Source organism: Maniola jurtina, chromosome 22, assembly GCF_905333055.1.
Source record: "Maniola jurtina chromosome 22, ilManJurt1.1, whole genome shotgun sequence".
NCBI lineage: Eukaryota > Metazoa > Arthropoda > Insecta > Lepidoptera > Nymphalidae > Maniola > Maniola jurtina.
Window position 1 is genome coordinate 7,994,892 of NC_060050.1, and position 17,915 is coordinate 8,012,806.

General features: G+C 38.1%; 1 protein-coding gene across 1 annotated transcript in view; it reads left to right on the plus strand.

The window, feature by feature from the left end:
- The first annotated feature begins 878 nt into the window (after nt 1-878).
- The window catches only part of LOC123876703 (katanin p60 ATPase-containing subunit A-like 1), a 59,009-nt gene continuing 41,972 nt past the window's right edge, over nt 879-17,915 (plus strand). Inside the window, exon 1 of the mRNA XM_045923015.1 lies at nt 879-1,411. Within this exon, the coding sequence (XP_045778971.1) occupies nt 1,220-1,411 (192 nt within the window). The 5' untranslated portion in view covers nt 879-1,219. The remainder of the gene's footprint in view (nt 1,412-17,915) is intronic.

A 17,915-nucleotide genomic window follows, 5' to 3' on the forward strand; every position in this document is an offset into this window, starting at 1 on the left:
GCTTGATAAGAAAGCTCAGAGTATCTCGGCAGGCAATGGGAAGGAGTAAGGGCCTTTTCAGTGCGACACGGACGACCCACGCGGACGTCCGCGACGGACGGCAAAATGTATGAAACCTCAACAACTCCGCGACGCGGACAGCTCCGCGTCGCTTGAACGCGCTGTTGAGGTTTCATACACTCCACCGTCCGCCGCGGACGTCCGCGCAGGCCATCCGCGTCGCACTGAAAAGGCCCTAAGAACCAGAGTAACTGACATAGCTAAACGGGTTGCGAAGCTGCAGTGGCAATAGGCAGGGCACAAACGAGTTGCAAGGAGCCGCTGGATTCAGGCGGTGTAAGACCGTAGCGTGTGGAATCCCTACAAGAGACCTATGTCCAGTTGTCATCAGTCGGTTAATAATGATGAAGAGACCTATGTTCAGTTTTTATCAGTCGGTGAATAATGTAATAAAAGTAAATAATGATGATGATGATTTATTTTGTGGACAGGCGCTACCGTGCTGCTCAAAACTGCTATCAGGGCGAGTATTTTAGTAACTAAAAACCTTAAAGTAGGTACACAATCAAATGGATAAGTGAAACCATTTGAATTTTGAACTCTGCTGAATCATAATTTAAAAAAGAGGGTACAATAGTTATAATTATTCATGGATGAATTATAATTTTTAATCGATTATGAACACAACTCGATTCATCACTCGATTCAGATCAACACTAGTACCAGAGAGTACAAACTGCGATGAAATCACCAGTTGGCCCAACATATGACCAAGTTGGAGCCAACTGGAAATATTTGACCAAGTTTTGCAATTTTCCAAAGTGGCAACTTGACGTTACTGGTCTGTGCTTAACATCATGGTGACTTGACGTGACAACATAAAAAACAAAAGTCTCTTCTTTGTCTTTGTTTTACGACAATTTGTGACGTTTTGTGATGTGAACGGTCTCCGAAAAAAAATCTGTGAACAAAATTCGTAAAGTTTGTTTTGCATCCGAATGTGGAATAATTGTTGTAAAAAAAATTCTAGTCGTCATGAGATAATTCAATATATCAAACACAAACCCAATAGTTTTATGTGAGAAAATAGTTTAAATACTAAATCGGCGCGGGTTCGTTAAAAATGAGCAGTGCTCCGCTGGTTGTCACGCGCTATTCCAATTTCAGTCTCCGAAAAGAGGAAGCTTGGAAGAGTGGTTATTGTTGAAAGAGTAGTTATATGTATGCAGCGGGAATGGCAATAATGGCAGTGTCTGTTGGGGAAATTTGCGAGAACACGAAGCTTGCTCGAGAAATGGCATTGATGGGTAACTACGAATCGGCGCTGGTATACTATGAAGGGACAGTCCAGATGATCCACAGGCTTCTCATCACCATCGCAGATCCCACGCGGAAGTCCAAGTGGCAGCTGGTGAGTTATTTTTTTTTTCTTGTATCAACACAATGTACTTAACCAGTGTCAAGTAGCTTGAAGGAGATACATAGGAGATTGGTCAGTAAAAATGTGCCAATTTTCTGAATATTGTTCCATAATATTATTATTAAACATTGAGAGTGAGAGACAACAAGCTAGTGCACATGTGTTCTTGCACACACATCTTGTGCATTATAACAGCTCCTGTGTAGATGGATAGTAGTCATTAAAATTGGCTGCTATGGCTGTAATTTGGTGAAGAGAATTATTATTGTTAAAGTTGTACTCATTTAACACTTGGATTGTTATTTACTTATACACTACAATAGGTAAAACTTCTTGTCTCAAAATTAGCTTGTTCAAAATCTTGAGTGGTTATTTTACTAAATTTAGCACTCTATTTTATTCATTTTGTACCTGTAACCTTGTACTTTATGTAGTCATTTCCTTATGTGATAAGTTGTTAATTAGTTTTGCATACTGTGGAAGGCCACCCACTGAGTGCTACAGTAAAATTATTTGCTGCCTCATTCAATGATTTGTTTACTTTTTTATTTTAAAGATAGTTATTGTTTACAAAGTTATTTCATTACATAATATTTTGTTATCAACTTAGTAAGTAACATATAATTGTGTAATAAATTATGTTATGTTGTGCAAATCAAATCAATGAAATCAAATAATTTATTGTTTAAGTAAGTAAACTGAATTAAATAATCATGATATTTATTTTATAAACTGAACTGTGGACTGTGAATTGTGATTCATTTTTATTATGACAACAAAACTTAACAATTCAAGATTCAAGTATATTATCCATTCTTTTAGTCTTATTAATAAAAAAAATTACATTGTCACCACCAGCTATAGAGATTAGCCATCTGTGTAGGTGACATAATGCACAAGTGTATGTGCAAACTAAGGTGCACTCTCTATTCCCTCATTCTCATAGCCTGATGGGGTGGTAATCTGACATGACTGGAAGGTAGAAAGAAATCAGGTGCAAGATCAACAGCTTTACATGCTCTCCAAAACGCAATAGTGTAGACCATCAATTTCCCCACTCTTAGCTAGTCATCATATTATCATCAACTGATAGAGGTCAACTGCTATACATAAGTCTCTTGCAAGGGACTTCCATATGCCACTGTTGTGCGCTGCCTGAATCTAGCAGCTCCCTGCAACCGGTTTGATGTCATCTGTCACCTAGTAGAGGGGTCTCTTCAATGCTGCGCTTTCCTGTACAAGGTTGCCTTTCTACCAATGTCTAGTATCCAACCTAACATCTGCTACCTGGGCTTGTACTGGGAATTTATTATTTACTAGAGAATCCTGTAGGAACTCTTTGATTTCCCAGGATAAAAAAGTAGCCTATGTCCTTCCCCGGGATGTATCCCAAGTCTGTACTAAATTTCATTAAAACCCGTTCAGAGGTTGGGCCGTGAAAACGTAGCAGACAGACAGACACACTTTCGCATTTATTATATTAGTATGGAAGTATGGATTTTTGATAGAAAACACCATTAAGTAACTATTTTTTGGCTTATAAGTACATATAGCTTGTTACGGCTATACTCACGTATTTATTAGACTTAAGCCCAACTAGCTTCAAACCCATCCAGGGTCCTTTTTCATAGGGACTCATATTTTTGGCTTGGCCCAAGATTCAATCTCAGGACCTCAACGTCTGCATTCAAACATGCATATTGCTATATGAATATTGTTGTAGCACTATAGAATTCTTTTGAATAAAGCACAGTCGTCTGGTTCTCTGACCTTAATCTTTACTGTTGGTTAAAGTTCATTGTAGTGGCCATTGAAACATCAATTGCACCTAGTTAAGTAGTCCCGAGGTCAATGCTACCAACCACTACACTGACTCAGTAAACTGGACAAAGAAATATTTGTGTAGATGTTATCAAAAATGATTTATAAAACAAATTTGATAGCATAAAATTGAATAGTTTACTCTGTGACTGGCTGTTTTTTTGTTGACACAGTACTTACTTTGACTGGACTATAAAATCAAGAGCTAACTAATTACTTTATTCTTATTGTTGTGGACGATTAGTGGAGACTATCATCCGTATTCACAAACGTCAATATGAGGTCTCATAGTGTGTTCGAACGCACAGTGTCCGTTTCACACGTGTTCATCATGTCAATTTACAATGATCTGATTGATGGAACCTACACTATGCGTTTGAGCTTACTGTGAGACCTCATAGTAACGTTTGTGAATACGGCCGTATATGTGTGCATGCTTCCTGGCATTTGTGGCTGGACATAGTCCTTTTGCTTTGCCAAAACAAAAGTAAATGATGTACTTACTCAAATACCAAAAATTGTTGGACATATTGAAATATTTTGAATATCTAGTTGCAGTGTAAGGAAGAACAAACATACAACAAGAGTTCTTAGTTTTAACTATTATTACATTAGTAATAATAACTGGCACTGTCAGCATGAATTGCTCAAATTCGCTTACCCATCCAGTTACTGATCTGGGTAGTAACCTTAGAAAACCCATTAATTCTGCTTTGACTGAAATAGTGGGAACATTAATTTAATTATAACAATTGGATCTTCCTATAGGCTGGCAGGTTTCCGCAATTAAATGACTCACTGGTTAATTTTTGCTGTACACTGAATTTTATATTGTGTAGATACCCATCCTACACAAATTATGATACTACAAAAGCCTATAACTGATAACATCCAAGATTTACCAACATGATTTGGGGAATCTTAAAAAGCAAATGAATTTTCCTTGCATTTTCAACATGAACATTACTTACTCAAAGGTAATATTATATCTTTTACTTACTAAGAGTGAATAACAACTTTCCATATGATTCTGACTATTGAGCAATATGCTTTTAATTACTTAATAATTACTGATTACATATTTTATAGACTTTCTTCTATTTATAATAAGTACTGGCTAAAAGAGCTTGTAATCCCAGACTTTGTGTGCAGTTATCCACTACCTTTTGCACACTTAGCCTAGTGGTTAAAATGTCCGCCTCCTATTTAGAAGGTCAGGGTTTCGCTTGCTTTAACGATGAAGGAAAACATCGTGAGCTAACTTGTATCTTGCCTATCAAGCCTAATATAGCCTCCTGGGGAAATTTTTCAACAATTTTTTTTGTAACTTTTTCCTCTTTATAATATTAGTCTAGATTCGAAGTCCGAGCCAGACAGGAGGCGACCTTAGGAAGACGTTGCCTCCAGATCTATCCAATCATTTTTTTCTATCGTTTCTTCTCCTTAGGGCTCCCAGCCCCACTCCCGGGTGGAACATCGCGCTCACTCCTCCCTCAGTGATGAATAGCAGCCAGCAGGGCCTACGCACTAGCACTATGCAGTATACTCAATCCCAAACTAGGTATATAAAATGTTGAAAAATAATGATGTCACTATGTAGGTAACTAGGTGGCGCGATTACGAATCTTGTCAAAACATCCAATATCGCGAAAAAAACATCGCCAAACTCTTTTGCACCTAAAAATAGATCAGTTCATGACGTAATCGGATTTTGATTTGAGTTCAGGTTTTCACGATTGTCCAGTTGAGTTCGAAGTTTGTCCTATGATCAACAAGTGCAGTTCAAATCTAGTCTATATTTGCCTTTCAGATTTTAGGGCTTTAGCAGACACTATGCTTTTAGCAACAGCGATCGGCGACTTTACGATTGCTCGATGCTGCATCGCGTTTTGAGGACTTTCTGCCTTCGATCGCTGTATCGAAATTTATATACGTATCACAGGCTACCTTTTGTCCCGGAAAATCAAAGAGTTCAAAGGGATGTTTAAAAAACTTTAAATTTTCTTTGGTACAAAAACAGCATGCATTAGAGAGATGGATATAGTTAACTTAGTGAGATAATTAATTTGCCACGGGATTTTTAAAAACCACATACGTGGATAAAGTCGCTAACATCATCTAAATAAATCGACTTGATTGCTGCGACTGGAGTTTGTACATATTGTGTGCGGAATGAAGCGTTCTAAACTAAATCGGCGATCATGCATCCTGTCTGGTGCGGCCCTTAGCCCGTTCTTGCACCGTTTAGCTATGTTAATTGTTACTTATCGTTTAGGTTTAGTTGTAATTAAACATCTCCTATTGTTTGTTAAATTACAATCACTTGAAAAAGACAGGTAACAATATTATCAGAAAAGAGCAATCGTATTTGCTAGTTGTTCTTGGGAATGGTATTCTTAAACAATCACTTGACGATCCGAAAGCAATTTGTAAGTACAAGATATTTTTATAAAACTTTTCTATTCTACGTCATTATCATCATCATCCTATCGCTGGCTCACTACTGAGCACTGGTCTCCTCTCAAAATGAGCTTTTAGCCCTAGTCTACCGAGTGGGGATAAGCAGACTTCATACATCTTTGACAACATCGTGGAGAACTCGCAGGCATGCGGATTTCCTCACGTTGTGCTTCTTCACCGTTAAAGCAAATGCCTAAATAGCTCAACGGTTGTAGGAGTGGACTGAAACCAGAAAGGGCGGCGGTTCATACACCACCCATTGCACTATTGTAGTAGGTACGACAACTAGCACAATCTTTAGACTTAGTTGGATGGGAAAGGGGAATGTTAGTCATGATCAACATGGCTAATATTCTTTAAAAAAAATTCAAAGCGCGTGCGTAGAGGTGCGTGCCCCGGATAGAACCCCGAGGAGATTATCAGCGGTATTTAAGTACTTTAATGAATGCGTGTTTTTATATATTCACGGTCACATAGTTTAAATTCTCATTCCTTCACATAAAAGTTTTGTAAAGTCACAGTAAGATCTAATCTTCTTACTACAAGAGAGAGAGAGGACGGGTTTCAAATAGTTCAACTGCCCTTCGCTTTCGTCCTTGTCGTTTTATCAGTTTTTCCTAGCTACATTACGTTTATACCTACCTATTGTACGCGACAGGTCGAGATGACAATCGGGGTGGGGACGCCCCTGCACTAACCCGGTGCGGCATAGCGCGGGTGACGTACACCCCCTCTCATATGTCGATTGCCATCTCGATCTGTCCCGTACTATAATGCCTATTCGAACTGAATGTTGTATGAAAGTTGAAACAGTATCCTAGGTAGGTTACTCAAGGTATGAACAGCTATGAACGTCGTTACTGATATGAACCAAAATGGGCATCAGATAAAAATTTCCTGCTCCAGGCTTCTAGAGGCCTTGATTAAATAAGCTTTTGCTTAAACTGAATTAAGTAGAAGATCGGCATTGCAGCGCTTTATTATTTAAACAGTCGGGAAAGTACCTCCTACTTTATCGACAGCAGTATGTATAAAGGTGCCCACGCACTTGAACTGCACTGCAACGGAACTGCGCGTCGCGTCAGCGCCCCGCACGATATTCTCTCCAGCTGCGCCGCGCGGCAGTGACGTACGCGCGTTCCGCGCGCAGTTCCGCTGCAGTGCAGTTCAAGTGCGTGGGCACCTTTATGCGCGTACATAACAGATGTACCTACCGTGCAACAAAGACATAAGTGAAGGCGAATAATTGTGGGCGTGGCTGATGGACACCGATTGCTCGCTCACCTTCATTCACTGCCATAGAATTGGCGAAGGCCGAGATCTAGGATGTTAGGACTTCAGAGGGTTTAACTTTTAGTCAAAGGCATTCAAAGTGGATACCACTACACTTTTTGATTGCCAGTTGTGGATATTGATAGATACTTAACACATTCATTAGTAATGATGAGTGTTTTTTTTTTTATTTATTTTTATTCACTATAGGCAAGCGCTTGACCACAATCACACCTGATGGAAAGTGATGATGTGGGTCTAAGATGGGACGCGTTTACCTAGAAGGTGCCTATTCACTCTTGTTTTAAAGATACCCGGATTGTAATTGGTAGGAAACACAGATCGCGGGAGAGTATTCCAAACCTTAGCCATGCGTATGAGGAATGAAGACGCAAAACGTTTCGTGCGTGTAGAATGTAGATGGAATGTCGACGACATAAGGATGGAAACTCGTCCGACGTCTTGCGTGTTTATAATGACAAGTGTATTCTTCATTGCTGAGGGTCGTGGCCCCTACCGTTACTTGCACAATGGTAGGTGTTTTCTTTAGATAACCATCCGATGGGCAGTGGGCTCCCAGTTACTTCCGCATAATATAACTCGACTAAGATTACGAAAATTTGAATAGGTTTACCGACTATATGATTAAAAGTCAGTGATAATATTAATAGAAAATGACACGCCATAAAACTAGCACCGTGGTACGGGGTTGTTGACACCATACGTATCGGCTTGTAGGACTAGATCACTACTTGCTCGTCCTTGACAGGTTGACAGGTCATAGGGGTTACAAATTACAATATGACGATAGATTTGTATAGTTAGTGTGCTTTATGTACATATTCTAAAATTCTATTCATCGCTCGTTATTGATTTTTATTGTAAGCTTTGTTCGTGTAAGAACCCGTTTGTAGCAAGTAATTTAAAAAGGCTCCAGTCCACTTTTGCCTAATACGTTCGTTAAGTTTCGGCCAATGTATAAGGCTGTTTGTAAATTGCGCAAAGATCCTCTAATTTTTGTTTGAAAAACTACATTTCACAAGTCATTTGGCAAGCTGACCAGCAGGCCGACTAACCAAATTTTTACACGCACGAACGTTGGACGCTTGGGGCAAATGTACGCTAACTGGCTTTGTAGTCTGTAGTCTGTACGCGTTCGCTGATCTGACCGAGTGCGTTGGGCTTATGTGTACTAGGCTCTTTACGTGCCCTAACTACATCTTGCTTATCTTTACATGCGATCCGCTAAAGTGCAGTAGAGGCTTTCTTTTTTCTTCACATATTTTCAGTGCATAGGTAGGTATAGGGTATAGGTCTTTTCCCTTCGTAGGTCTATAATAACAAAGTAAACTTAATTTTCCTAGTACAACGGATATGAAGTATCGTGCGACCCATAAAAGGCCCTTGTACCCTTTTACGTCTCTTTAGAGTAGATTCTCTATAGGTACATTGTATATTGCTGTTTGCGATAAATCAAGCAGCAAGCTCAACTAGGTCACCGGAATTGAAGTCTCATTTTTCCGCCTAGATCTAGATAGATAGAAAGATGCTTTAAATAGAAATAATAAGAATTCTCTCATTAAGCACCACATCATTTGTATTTTATTCGCTCACATTACACAGTAAATAGAATTATAGAGATTTTTTTCCTAGATTTCTATAGCAGTGAAGACTAATGTACATATTAATATGTATGTACACAAATTCGTAATTGTAATAAATAAAAAAATATTCACAATAAATAATGGCTAATAAGAATGACTGTCTTTACCTACGTGTCCAGATAGATTTTGTATATCCTAGGTGCCTATTTTGACTCATCAAATCTGCGCCAGGTAACCCATTGGGTTCACTGCTGCAAAAGGGTCTCCTCTCAGAATGAGATAGATTTAGCCTTAGCCTACCACGCTGGACAAGCGCGGATTGGCAAACTTCACACACCTTTGAGAACACTATGGAGAATTCTCAGGCATGCCGGTTTCCTCACAAAGTTTTCCTTCATGGATAAAGCAAGTGATACTTATGCTTAAAACGCACATAACTTCGAAAAGTTAGAGGTGCGTGCCCGGGATCGAACCCTGACCATACGAGTAGGACGCCGACGTCTTAACCACTAGGCTATCATCGCTTTTAAGTTAAGCATTTTTGGCTACTCGACTTTTTGCACTTCGACAGGGTGTGTCCGACTCGCATGGATCAGCACGGAACCGTATTACATTATTTCGTGCTGACTCTTTAGTTGCTCTCTCTCCTATTTTTCTTGCTTTCTCCGTCCTCCCTTCTCATCATTATGGCCCTCAGCATCTGACCGTATCGGTGCCACTCTTCTTCGCTGGCACCATACAGGCTACCAAGTTTTGGGCGTCTACACTGTCACCTGTTCCCTGTGCTGTACATTCAAAAATCGCATGCCTCGACTTTTTGCACTGGAGCCTCCAATTTTGCAATAAGCGAAATTAAGTATTCAAATGGAATGGGCTCGTTAGTTCGAAAGGTTCGACTTGTAACGCTGCCCATACACGATCAAGTTTACCATCAAGTTTGCAACGGACTTGAAGCGACATACAGAAAAGACCATTATAGCCATACATAGTCAGTATGACTATAATGGTCTTTTCAAAGAGCTACTGTTATAATCAATAGAATTATGATGCCGCACCGCTTCAAAGTCCGCTGCAAAGACGGTAAACTTTTTTTATTTGTAATACTTTTTTGTACATCACAAAATTAGTACAGAAAACACATACAAAGCAAAACAAAAATATAAGCAGATACAGTCAAAGGCCGTCAGTCGTTTAGCACCTTAATGATCATAGTCGCGTGGCACGGTTATGCACATGCGTTAGGTGTGTGTAGCGTGTTTATAGAAAAGGTCATAAGTGCGACAGGTTTTTTATGTAATAGTTTCGCGGAATTCCTACTCGAATTCTGAAGCTGATCCGTATAATTTGGCGGCCTTATCAGTACCTAGCGATCTCTTCCAGGCAACCAAAGGGGTAGGTGGTAAACTTGATCGTGTATAGCCCGCGCGAACGACAAAGAGTCAAGGCACCACGTCTGCATGTTTACCGTCTGCCGCGCAAGGCAAATGTCGCAAGAACACGCAGTTGTTTCACGTGGGCGTCGCACTGGACGTAACCTGTTACATTTGTGCAACACTTTGATATTCACTGAGATTAACTACCGTACCTTGCACCAGGTATACTACTTAAGTCTGTTTAGTTACAAATAGAGTGTTTAATTCGTAAAAAGACGGCCTTATGAACAAGCTTGCATTATATCCGGAAGAAGTCCTGAGCATTATCAACATACTAGAAACTATAAAGTATTAGATGATGCCCGCGACTTCGTCCGTGTGGTTTTAGGTTTTTCAAAAATCCCATGGGAACTTATTGCTTTTCCGGGATAAAAAGTTGCCTATGTCAATTTCCGAGACGTAAGCTACCTTTGTACCAAACTTCGTATAAATCAGTTAAACGGATGGGGTTTTAAAAATCCCGTGGGAACTCTTTAATTTTCCGGGATAAAAAGTAGCCTATGTCCGTCCCTGGGACGTTGGCTAACTTCGTAACGAATTTCATCAAAATCGGTTAAGCGTTGGGCCGTGAAAAGCTAGCATACAGACAGACAGACACACTTTCGCATTTATAATATAGATAGAGAATAAAATATAACCTGTTTTATTATAAGGCGAAAATATACGCAAGCATAGCGTGGGCACGGCACGTACTCAAAACACTTGTGCTAATGTCCTTGTGATTAGTATTGAGTCACTAGTTTTTCTCGTAGTGAAACCCGACAAAAGCGTTTTTTTCACCTGATTGCGTTTACTGTAATGTAAACTGACTTAAGCCACTGTTCGTGAAACCTTCAGCGTTATTCGTATATCGATTTGAAGATTTGTGTCAACCGTTTCGAACTTTATTGTATGGCAGTAATGAAATCTAATCAATCGACATCGGATGATCGAAACAAACTGGTAGTCAGATTACAAGCTTAGATTATAGAAGTCCAGATTAGATTATTATGTCTCGTGAACTAAAGGTCTAGTGACAGACTTCTTCTAAAGGTCTTGCGACTTAGATCTGGTGGTACGAGGTCATACAATAAGTAACGATAAAGTTTTGCCAACTGTCATACCATTCTAGCCTCCTATAAAATAAATCTAATCAATCGAAATCGTGTGATCTAAATTCTAAACAAACGGCTATCTGTTTACAAGCCATGATTTAAAAAGTCCAGATTAGATCATTTTGTCTCGTGAACTAGTGGTCTAGTAACAGACTTTACAAACGATGCTAATTATCACCATATTATCGCCAGTTTCGTATCGTCTTGCGACTTAGGTCTGGAGATACTAGGCCACATACAATAAGTAAGGATATGGTTTTGCCAACTGTCATACCATTTGTAGCCTCCTTCACACGATAAAGTATTGTAAGTAATGCATTTATACAACTGTTATACCTTTTCTAGTTTCCTTCATAGTTCACACACGTACACAACACTTAATATGGATTTGAGATGTTTGTTACCTTACTTATCCTATTAGAAAAATCAGTTTGTAAAGTCTTTATGTTTCAAAGCTCATAAATAGTTCATAATACACGTTCGTACAGTTTAATGGTGAAACATATGAACAAGATACTGTTACGATAGAAGCAAGTAGAAAGTACTGGGTCAATAATGTAGATAACTGGGAAAGGGATTGCGGCTGTAGCACTCTAAGAGTCTAGTCTGAGAAAAATAAAGGGCCATCGACAATCTTGCCTAATGGGCGATTACTGATTAGAAACGGGTTTTTATGATGCGCTTCAAATGCACCTCTTGGCGAGAGTATCATATGTGATATTAATGTTAAACCTGGTCATGGTATATGTCAATGATAGGTCTGATAATAAAGCGAATATGAAGTCCCGGCTTAAACCAAAAGTTATTGGGGTTTCCATCCATCCATCCATCAGCCTGTAAGCGTCCACTGCTGGACATAGGCCTTTCCAAGAGCGCGCCACCAAACACGGTCCTCCGCCTTCCTCATCCACCCGCTCCCCGCCACCTTCTTCAGGTCATCGGTCCAGCGGGCTGGAGGTCGGATTGGGGTACGGTATTGGGGTTTATTGTCAATAAATTCTCAGTAGCTTTCGTTGACGGTGTTTCACCCCCGTGTATTAATAGTGTAATTGGAGAGCACGTCCTGCGCCAGATTTTCGGGTCGTGTTGGATTGTCGTCCCATGGGACTGTGAGAGTGCACCTGCGTTGTGCGCTATATCTCTTGCATAGATGGCTACACTGCGTAAGATTAAAGGTAGGTTACACCTAGGTTATGCATATCCTAGGTGTAAGATCAATAAAAAGAATGAAATTGAAGGGCATCCTTTTGCCTGTGACTTTCACCTTAGGGGAATAAACTAGGATTCACTATTATGAATAATACCAACCGCCCTACCTAGATTAATAATGCGCAGTAGAATACCCACGGGAGAGAATAGAAAACGAAATTGCATTACTCGTACTTCATTATAAATTAATTACCATACAATAAAACCACGTAATCTGTTAAACAAATAAGGTTTTACTCATAGATTAGCACATACAATTCTAAAGCAAACTTAAATATGTATCTTTCTCAGTTGTATATTATTCCTTTAGTATTGTAATTTGTACTTATAGACCAGATAGACAAATGTAGGCGTTTAATATCCATGTCAGAGTGAATTAGAGTGAGGAAATTCTCGGTTTGATCCTTAATCGACGACATGTCAAATATTAGGCTATGGGTGACGTGAAATCAAAGAAAAATAGACTATTCATAGCCTGCCTAGCGTCAAATGTAGGAAAATTTGTCAGTGACGTCGAAGTCTTGACAAATTCCCCAACCGTCGTGAACTGTGCGCATGATATAATATAATGATACCCTTAAAACCTCTCAGGGTTTTAAGGGTAGGGATAGCTGGACCCATGGTAAACTAACTAAGCCGAAGAAGCAACTAGCATTACTTAATAAAACGTATGAACAACATTTTGTATTAAACTGTCCTAGTTGTAATACTTTTACTGCATTCCCCGAGAAATGTTGATTAGTCGCTAGTTTTTGCCACTTCCATGTATTAGCATATTATCACGTAACGTCAGAGCTGAATAAACACACTAATCATGCAATTTCATCATTATAATCAATTTCAGTAGATAGATATTGTGACTGTTTCAGCACTAACTATATACCTTGATGTTTTACAATTCATCAAGCACTCTTCAGCGAAATCTCTTACGTGGTTGTGTCGTGAGGAAAGCTGCATAATATCTTGGCAGAAAATTTAAAATTTAAAGTATTGTGAGGGTACTTATTATTGCAAGAATCTCTGAACCGCTGAACTCATGTTATAAACGGTGTAAGTCTGACTGGTTTTGTACCCGTTCAGGTTCAATGGTCATGAGCTGGTTTGTGCGACAGGTCCCTAACTAAACTTGTCAGATTAGGATTGGAAAACATTCAAGTTGCACTTGTTATATTGTATCAGTAAAGGGGTTGACATCTTCCACAACACACTACCAAAATTCAAGAAACAAATAATAGAATTGTTAAGGACATAAATCGGTTCATATTACATACTATTACACATTACTTGTAGTCAATTTTCACCATTTGTTCATTAATAACTAGTTAGTATTTTTATTTTACTTTATTTTAAGGCATAAATTTTGTACATTGTAGACTTTTTTATTGTTTAATAATAATTATTTTTTATTTCTTTTGGCACAAGTTGTGACACCTAATTAATAAGTTATATATTTAATAATGTGTGTGTGTGTATATAGATTTAAGAATGTATTAATATTATAATTTTCTGGTGGCCTAATAAATAAATAAATAAATAAATAAATATTGCTTGTGTAGCTATAGTGTGACAATCGGTTTAAATTTGAACCCATTGTAAATATAGCAGTTAAACCCTTTGTCCACTAAATTTTAGTCATCGTCATATCTTGAGAGAATCTAGAGTCCAAAAATCTAATTTGAGCTAAGGTCATCAACCCTACTTAAAAGCGCAAGTATGGAATTATTTATTCGAAGTCGTGTAGGTATGCAATCAATATTAATGAGATCTTTATCAAGTGCAAACTTGTTACCATAAATGACCAAAAGAAGAGACAATTAGGTAATTTTAATACCTAATTGGTTCAATTAACTTTTAAAAAATAATTAATTTTCACTTAGTTTCACCCATCCACTCCATCTCTCAGTTCTCACACTGAACCTGCATTGAGTTATTACATCGTCAATCGACCTTGATTGTTGCTCGTTAATATGCTTCGATTGTAAATTTTATGCTTGCCTTATATAGCTCGGAAGTTTCCTGCTGTTTTCGATTCCTGGTATTAGATGAAGATAAAATTATGATATATCCAAACTTTTAGTTCAGATTATAATACCGTATACGGACGTTGACTAGAGGTCAGTTTTAGAAAAGGTTACTTTACCTAAAAAAACCTTTACTTTACCTAAAAAATACAAAAAAAAATAAAAAATTTAGAAGGTCTAATAGCTGGTGAAACATGTTATTGACAAATCTATAGTACCTATAATAAGCCTTTTATGAAATTAAGGTGATAATATAAATATTTAAAAATAAATAAATGTAAGACCACTAAGTTAGGTACTAATGAAGACTATACTTACAGTCGATTCCATCTTTCCTAATCCCGAGGCTTATTCCTGGAAGAAATTGTGTTAGCTAAATTATTATTAGTGGGTGAGGAGGAGGTTGCTTGAGGTTTACATACTTAAATGTTAAGTAAATTGTTTATTTACTGCCTTGGTTTTGAAGGATTATAATAATTCTTATGCCATAAAATAAATAATAAGTTGCATCCGGTATGATGGACGTGACGAAATTATGGGGTTTCTGTTGCACACAGCATGCAAAAGTGGCATTTCCTGGTATGTTGAAGGAAAGGAAGTATGAAATTATACAGAAATAAAACACTGGAAAAGAGGAAACAGGTGAAAAAATATCGACTTGATGTCGAAAGATGTAGTCGTAAGGATGAAGATCTGAGGATTATTAACGCGTCTTGCCTTTGTGGTTGAGGTGAGAATGTAGGGTTGTTTGTTGACATTCTACGAAGATGACTTCCTTTTTAGGGTTCCGTATATCCAGAGCAAAAAGAAACCCTTACAGGATCACTTCATTGTCTGTCTGTCGCATCTGACAAGACCCGTCAAGGGAATCAAAACCTATAGGGTACTTCCCGTTGACCTAGAAATTTGGCAAGTGCACTACCAATGTCTAATGCACACTGCATAAGTTAAAAAAACCAAAAACTGTGAATTTGTGCATCACAAAAAATACTTGTTCACGGTCAATTAATAAATAATATGTTTACTTAAACTTTCAGTGTTGTTCACCTGTTGGAATGAACATAATATTATACTGGAGTGTTATTTCTTGTACGATGGCACGGAACTCTTCGTGTGAGAGTCCGACTCGCACTTGACCGATTTTTTTGTGATAGTATCTTTATGTTCAGAACAACTAATTTTAGTATTGGGAGCTATTATATGAATAGAATCTTAAACTTCTGTAGCGAAATGTATTACTGTAACAAATTTTTATCTCACGTTCAAATCACCAGAACCGACATTTACTGAATTTGTATTGAACTTTGTTTTGAAAATCACGACTTGCTCCATCGATTGTGATTATAACTACGATACGTTTGTTTCCGTTGTAAAGTTCGATAACCTATACGCTATAGCAATAGGGATCGATGTTGAATTACAACTGAGTTCTCTAAACCGCAGCATTAGAGTACTACGGGATACGGTTGAGCTATTTCGAATTGATTGTAAACGCGTCGAGAGCTATGACTGTTTGTTTACGTTGTATCTCTGTTGGGACGAATGGGTGTTTCCACACTGTCTCATTTAGTGATGCGAAAATTATGTGCCACCTCCAGGTGTCTACACAATATTGAAAATTGTATCTAGTTTTCACTGGCAAGGAGTTCTCTTTCGGTTTTTCTTTTCACTACGGAGACCTTTGAGATTTTTTTTCTCTTATTGACTCGTTACTTTTACAGTTAAATTCTCTCACCTTTTGAAATATTTGTCTTATGCGTAAGACACACGCGCATGTTCAAGATTCGTAGTATTTCGCCCACTCTCCGTAATGGCGTATCCGTTCAGCGATGTGACCTTATTGCACCAAGACCTTACACCAAAAGCACACTGGAAATTGAAAACTACTATTTAGGCTGAGATCGATATAGAGCGTACTTTGACTTTACTCAGTAATTGTGAGCTTTAGTTAAACGATTTTATGTCAGCAGTATAGCGCTGCTTTCTCGTTTTAACAGTGTCTTAAGTCAAAGAAAAGTCAAGTGAGCTCTATAGATCTCAACATTTAGTTCAATAGTTTAAATCGAATAGTGCGTCCTGAGACGGCAGTGTGAAGACACTGTTAACGTTGATCAGTAAAGTGGCAAACTAATGAGTATGCACCCGCCTGTAGGTATTTCAGCTTAACTGGCTGTTTGATTCGTGATTGATGTCTCAATTTATTGCCACTGAAGCCAGAATTTGTACCGTTAATTATAATCTGCAATCGAGTTTTATCTCTCGCAACACACATTATCATAGCAAACGGACGTCTGGCGGAAAAGGAAAGTGCAATATGGTTCAATGACTTTGTTTTCATTGAGATATGAGTTTTTGTGATGCGTTGCGGACATAGAAAAAACCGGTCAAGTGCGAGTTAGACTCGTGCATGAGGGTTCCGTACTTACGTATTTTTTCCGACATTTTGCACGATAAATTAAAAACTATTATGGATAAAAATAAATTAAAATCTGTTTTAGAATTTACAGGTAAAGCTCTTTCATATAATACTCCACTTGATATAGTTATCTAACTTTGAAAATTGAAAATAGGCACTTATAATAATTTGTTCATGAACTTATAATTTGTTCAAGTATTTGTAAAAGTCTAATTGAATAAAAATATTTTGAATTTGAACACATGTAATCACCACAAATTCAAGGTTTCGAATATTTTCCTGTGTACCTGCCAAATTTCATGATTCTAGGTCAACGGGAAGTACCCTATAGGTTTCTTGACAGACGCGACAGACGGACGGACAGACAGACAACAAAGTGATCCTATAAGGATTTCGTTTTTCATTTTGAGGTACAGAACCATAAAAATTATGCACTCGGCCAGATCTTTAACATTATTTCGTAACCATACGTGTCAGTCACGCGTCAGTACTTACCATTTTTTGAGGTTGAATGAACAGTTCCTCATTGACATTTTATTGAGATAATATGAGTTTATATGATGCGTTGTGAACGTAGAACAATTATGCAGTCGGCCAGATCTTTACCATTATTTCGTAACAATACGTGTCAGTAATATAGTACGCGACAGGTTGTGATGGCAATCGGGGTATGAGGGGGGGGGGGGGGGGGGGGGAGTAGGGTAATATTGTGTGTTCTAGCTCAAGTCTCTAGATGACGCGGCGCGCCAGCGCGCGCCGGATCTATAAGACTTAAGCTAGAACACACAATATTTTCACAATAGATATCAGTTACAAGAGAATGATCAGGTTATTGTTACTAACTCATGTAGAAAGATGATTCAATGGTTGATTTAGCACATTCTCAACTGATGCAACTACTTACGATACTGAGTTGGAATATTTTATACAAATTCTATTCTTAAGCATCGATTAGATTATTTAGATTTAGAATAATTTATATTTTGTACTGGAACCCTCAAGAACCTACCTAATGCAATTAATGTAGCACTCATCTCAAATTTATGTTAAGCGGAGGTTCAGTTTATGATGGGAGCAAGTTAAAGCGGAACAGGTATGTCAGTTTATTAATATAAGTAATTAGTAACCACACTCCTTTATCGTAAAGTAAAAATTCAAGTGTTGC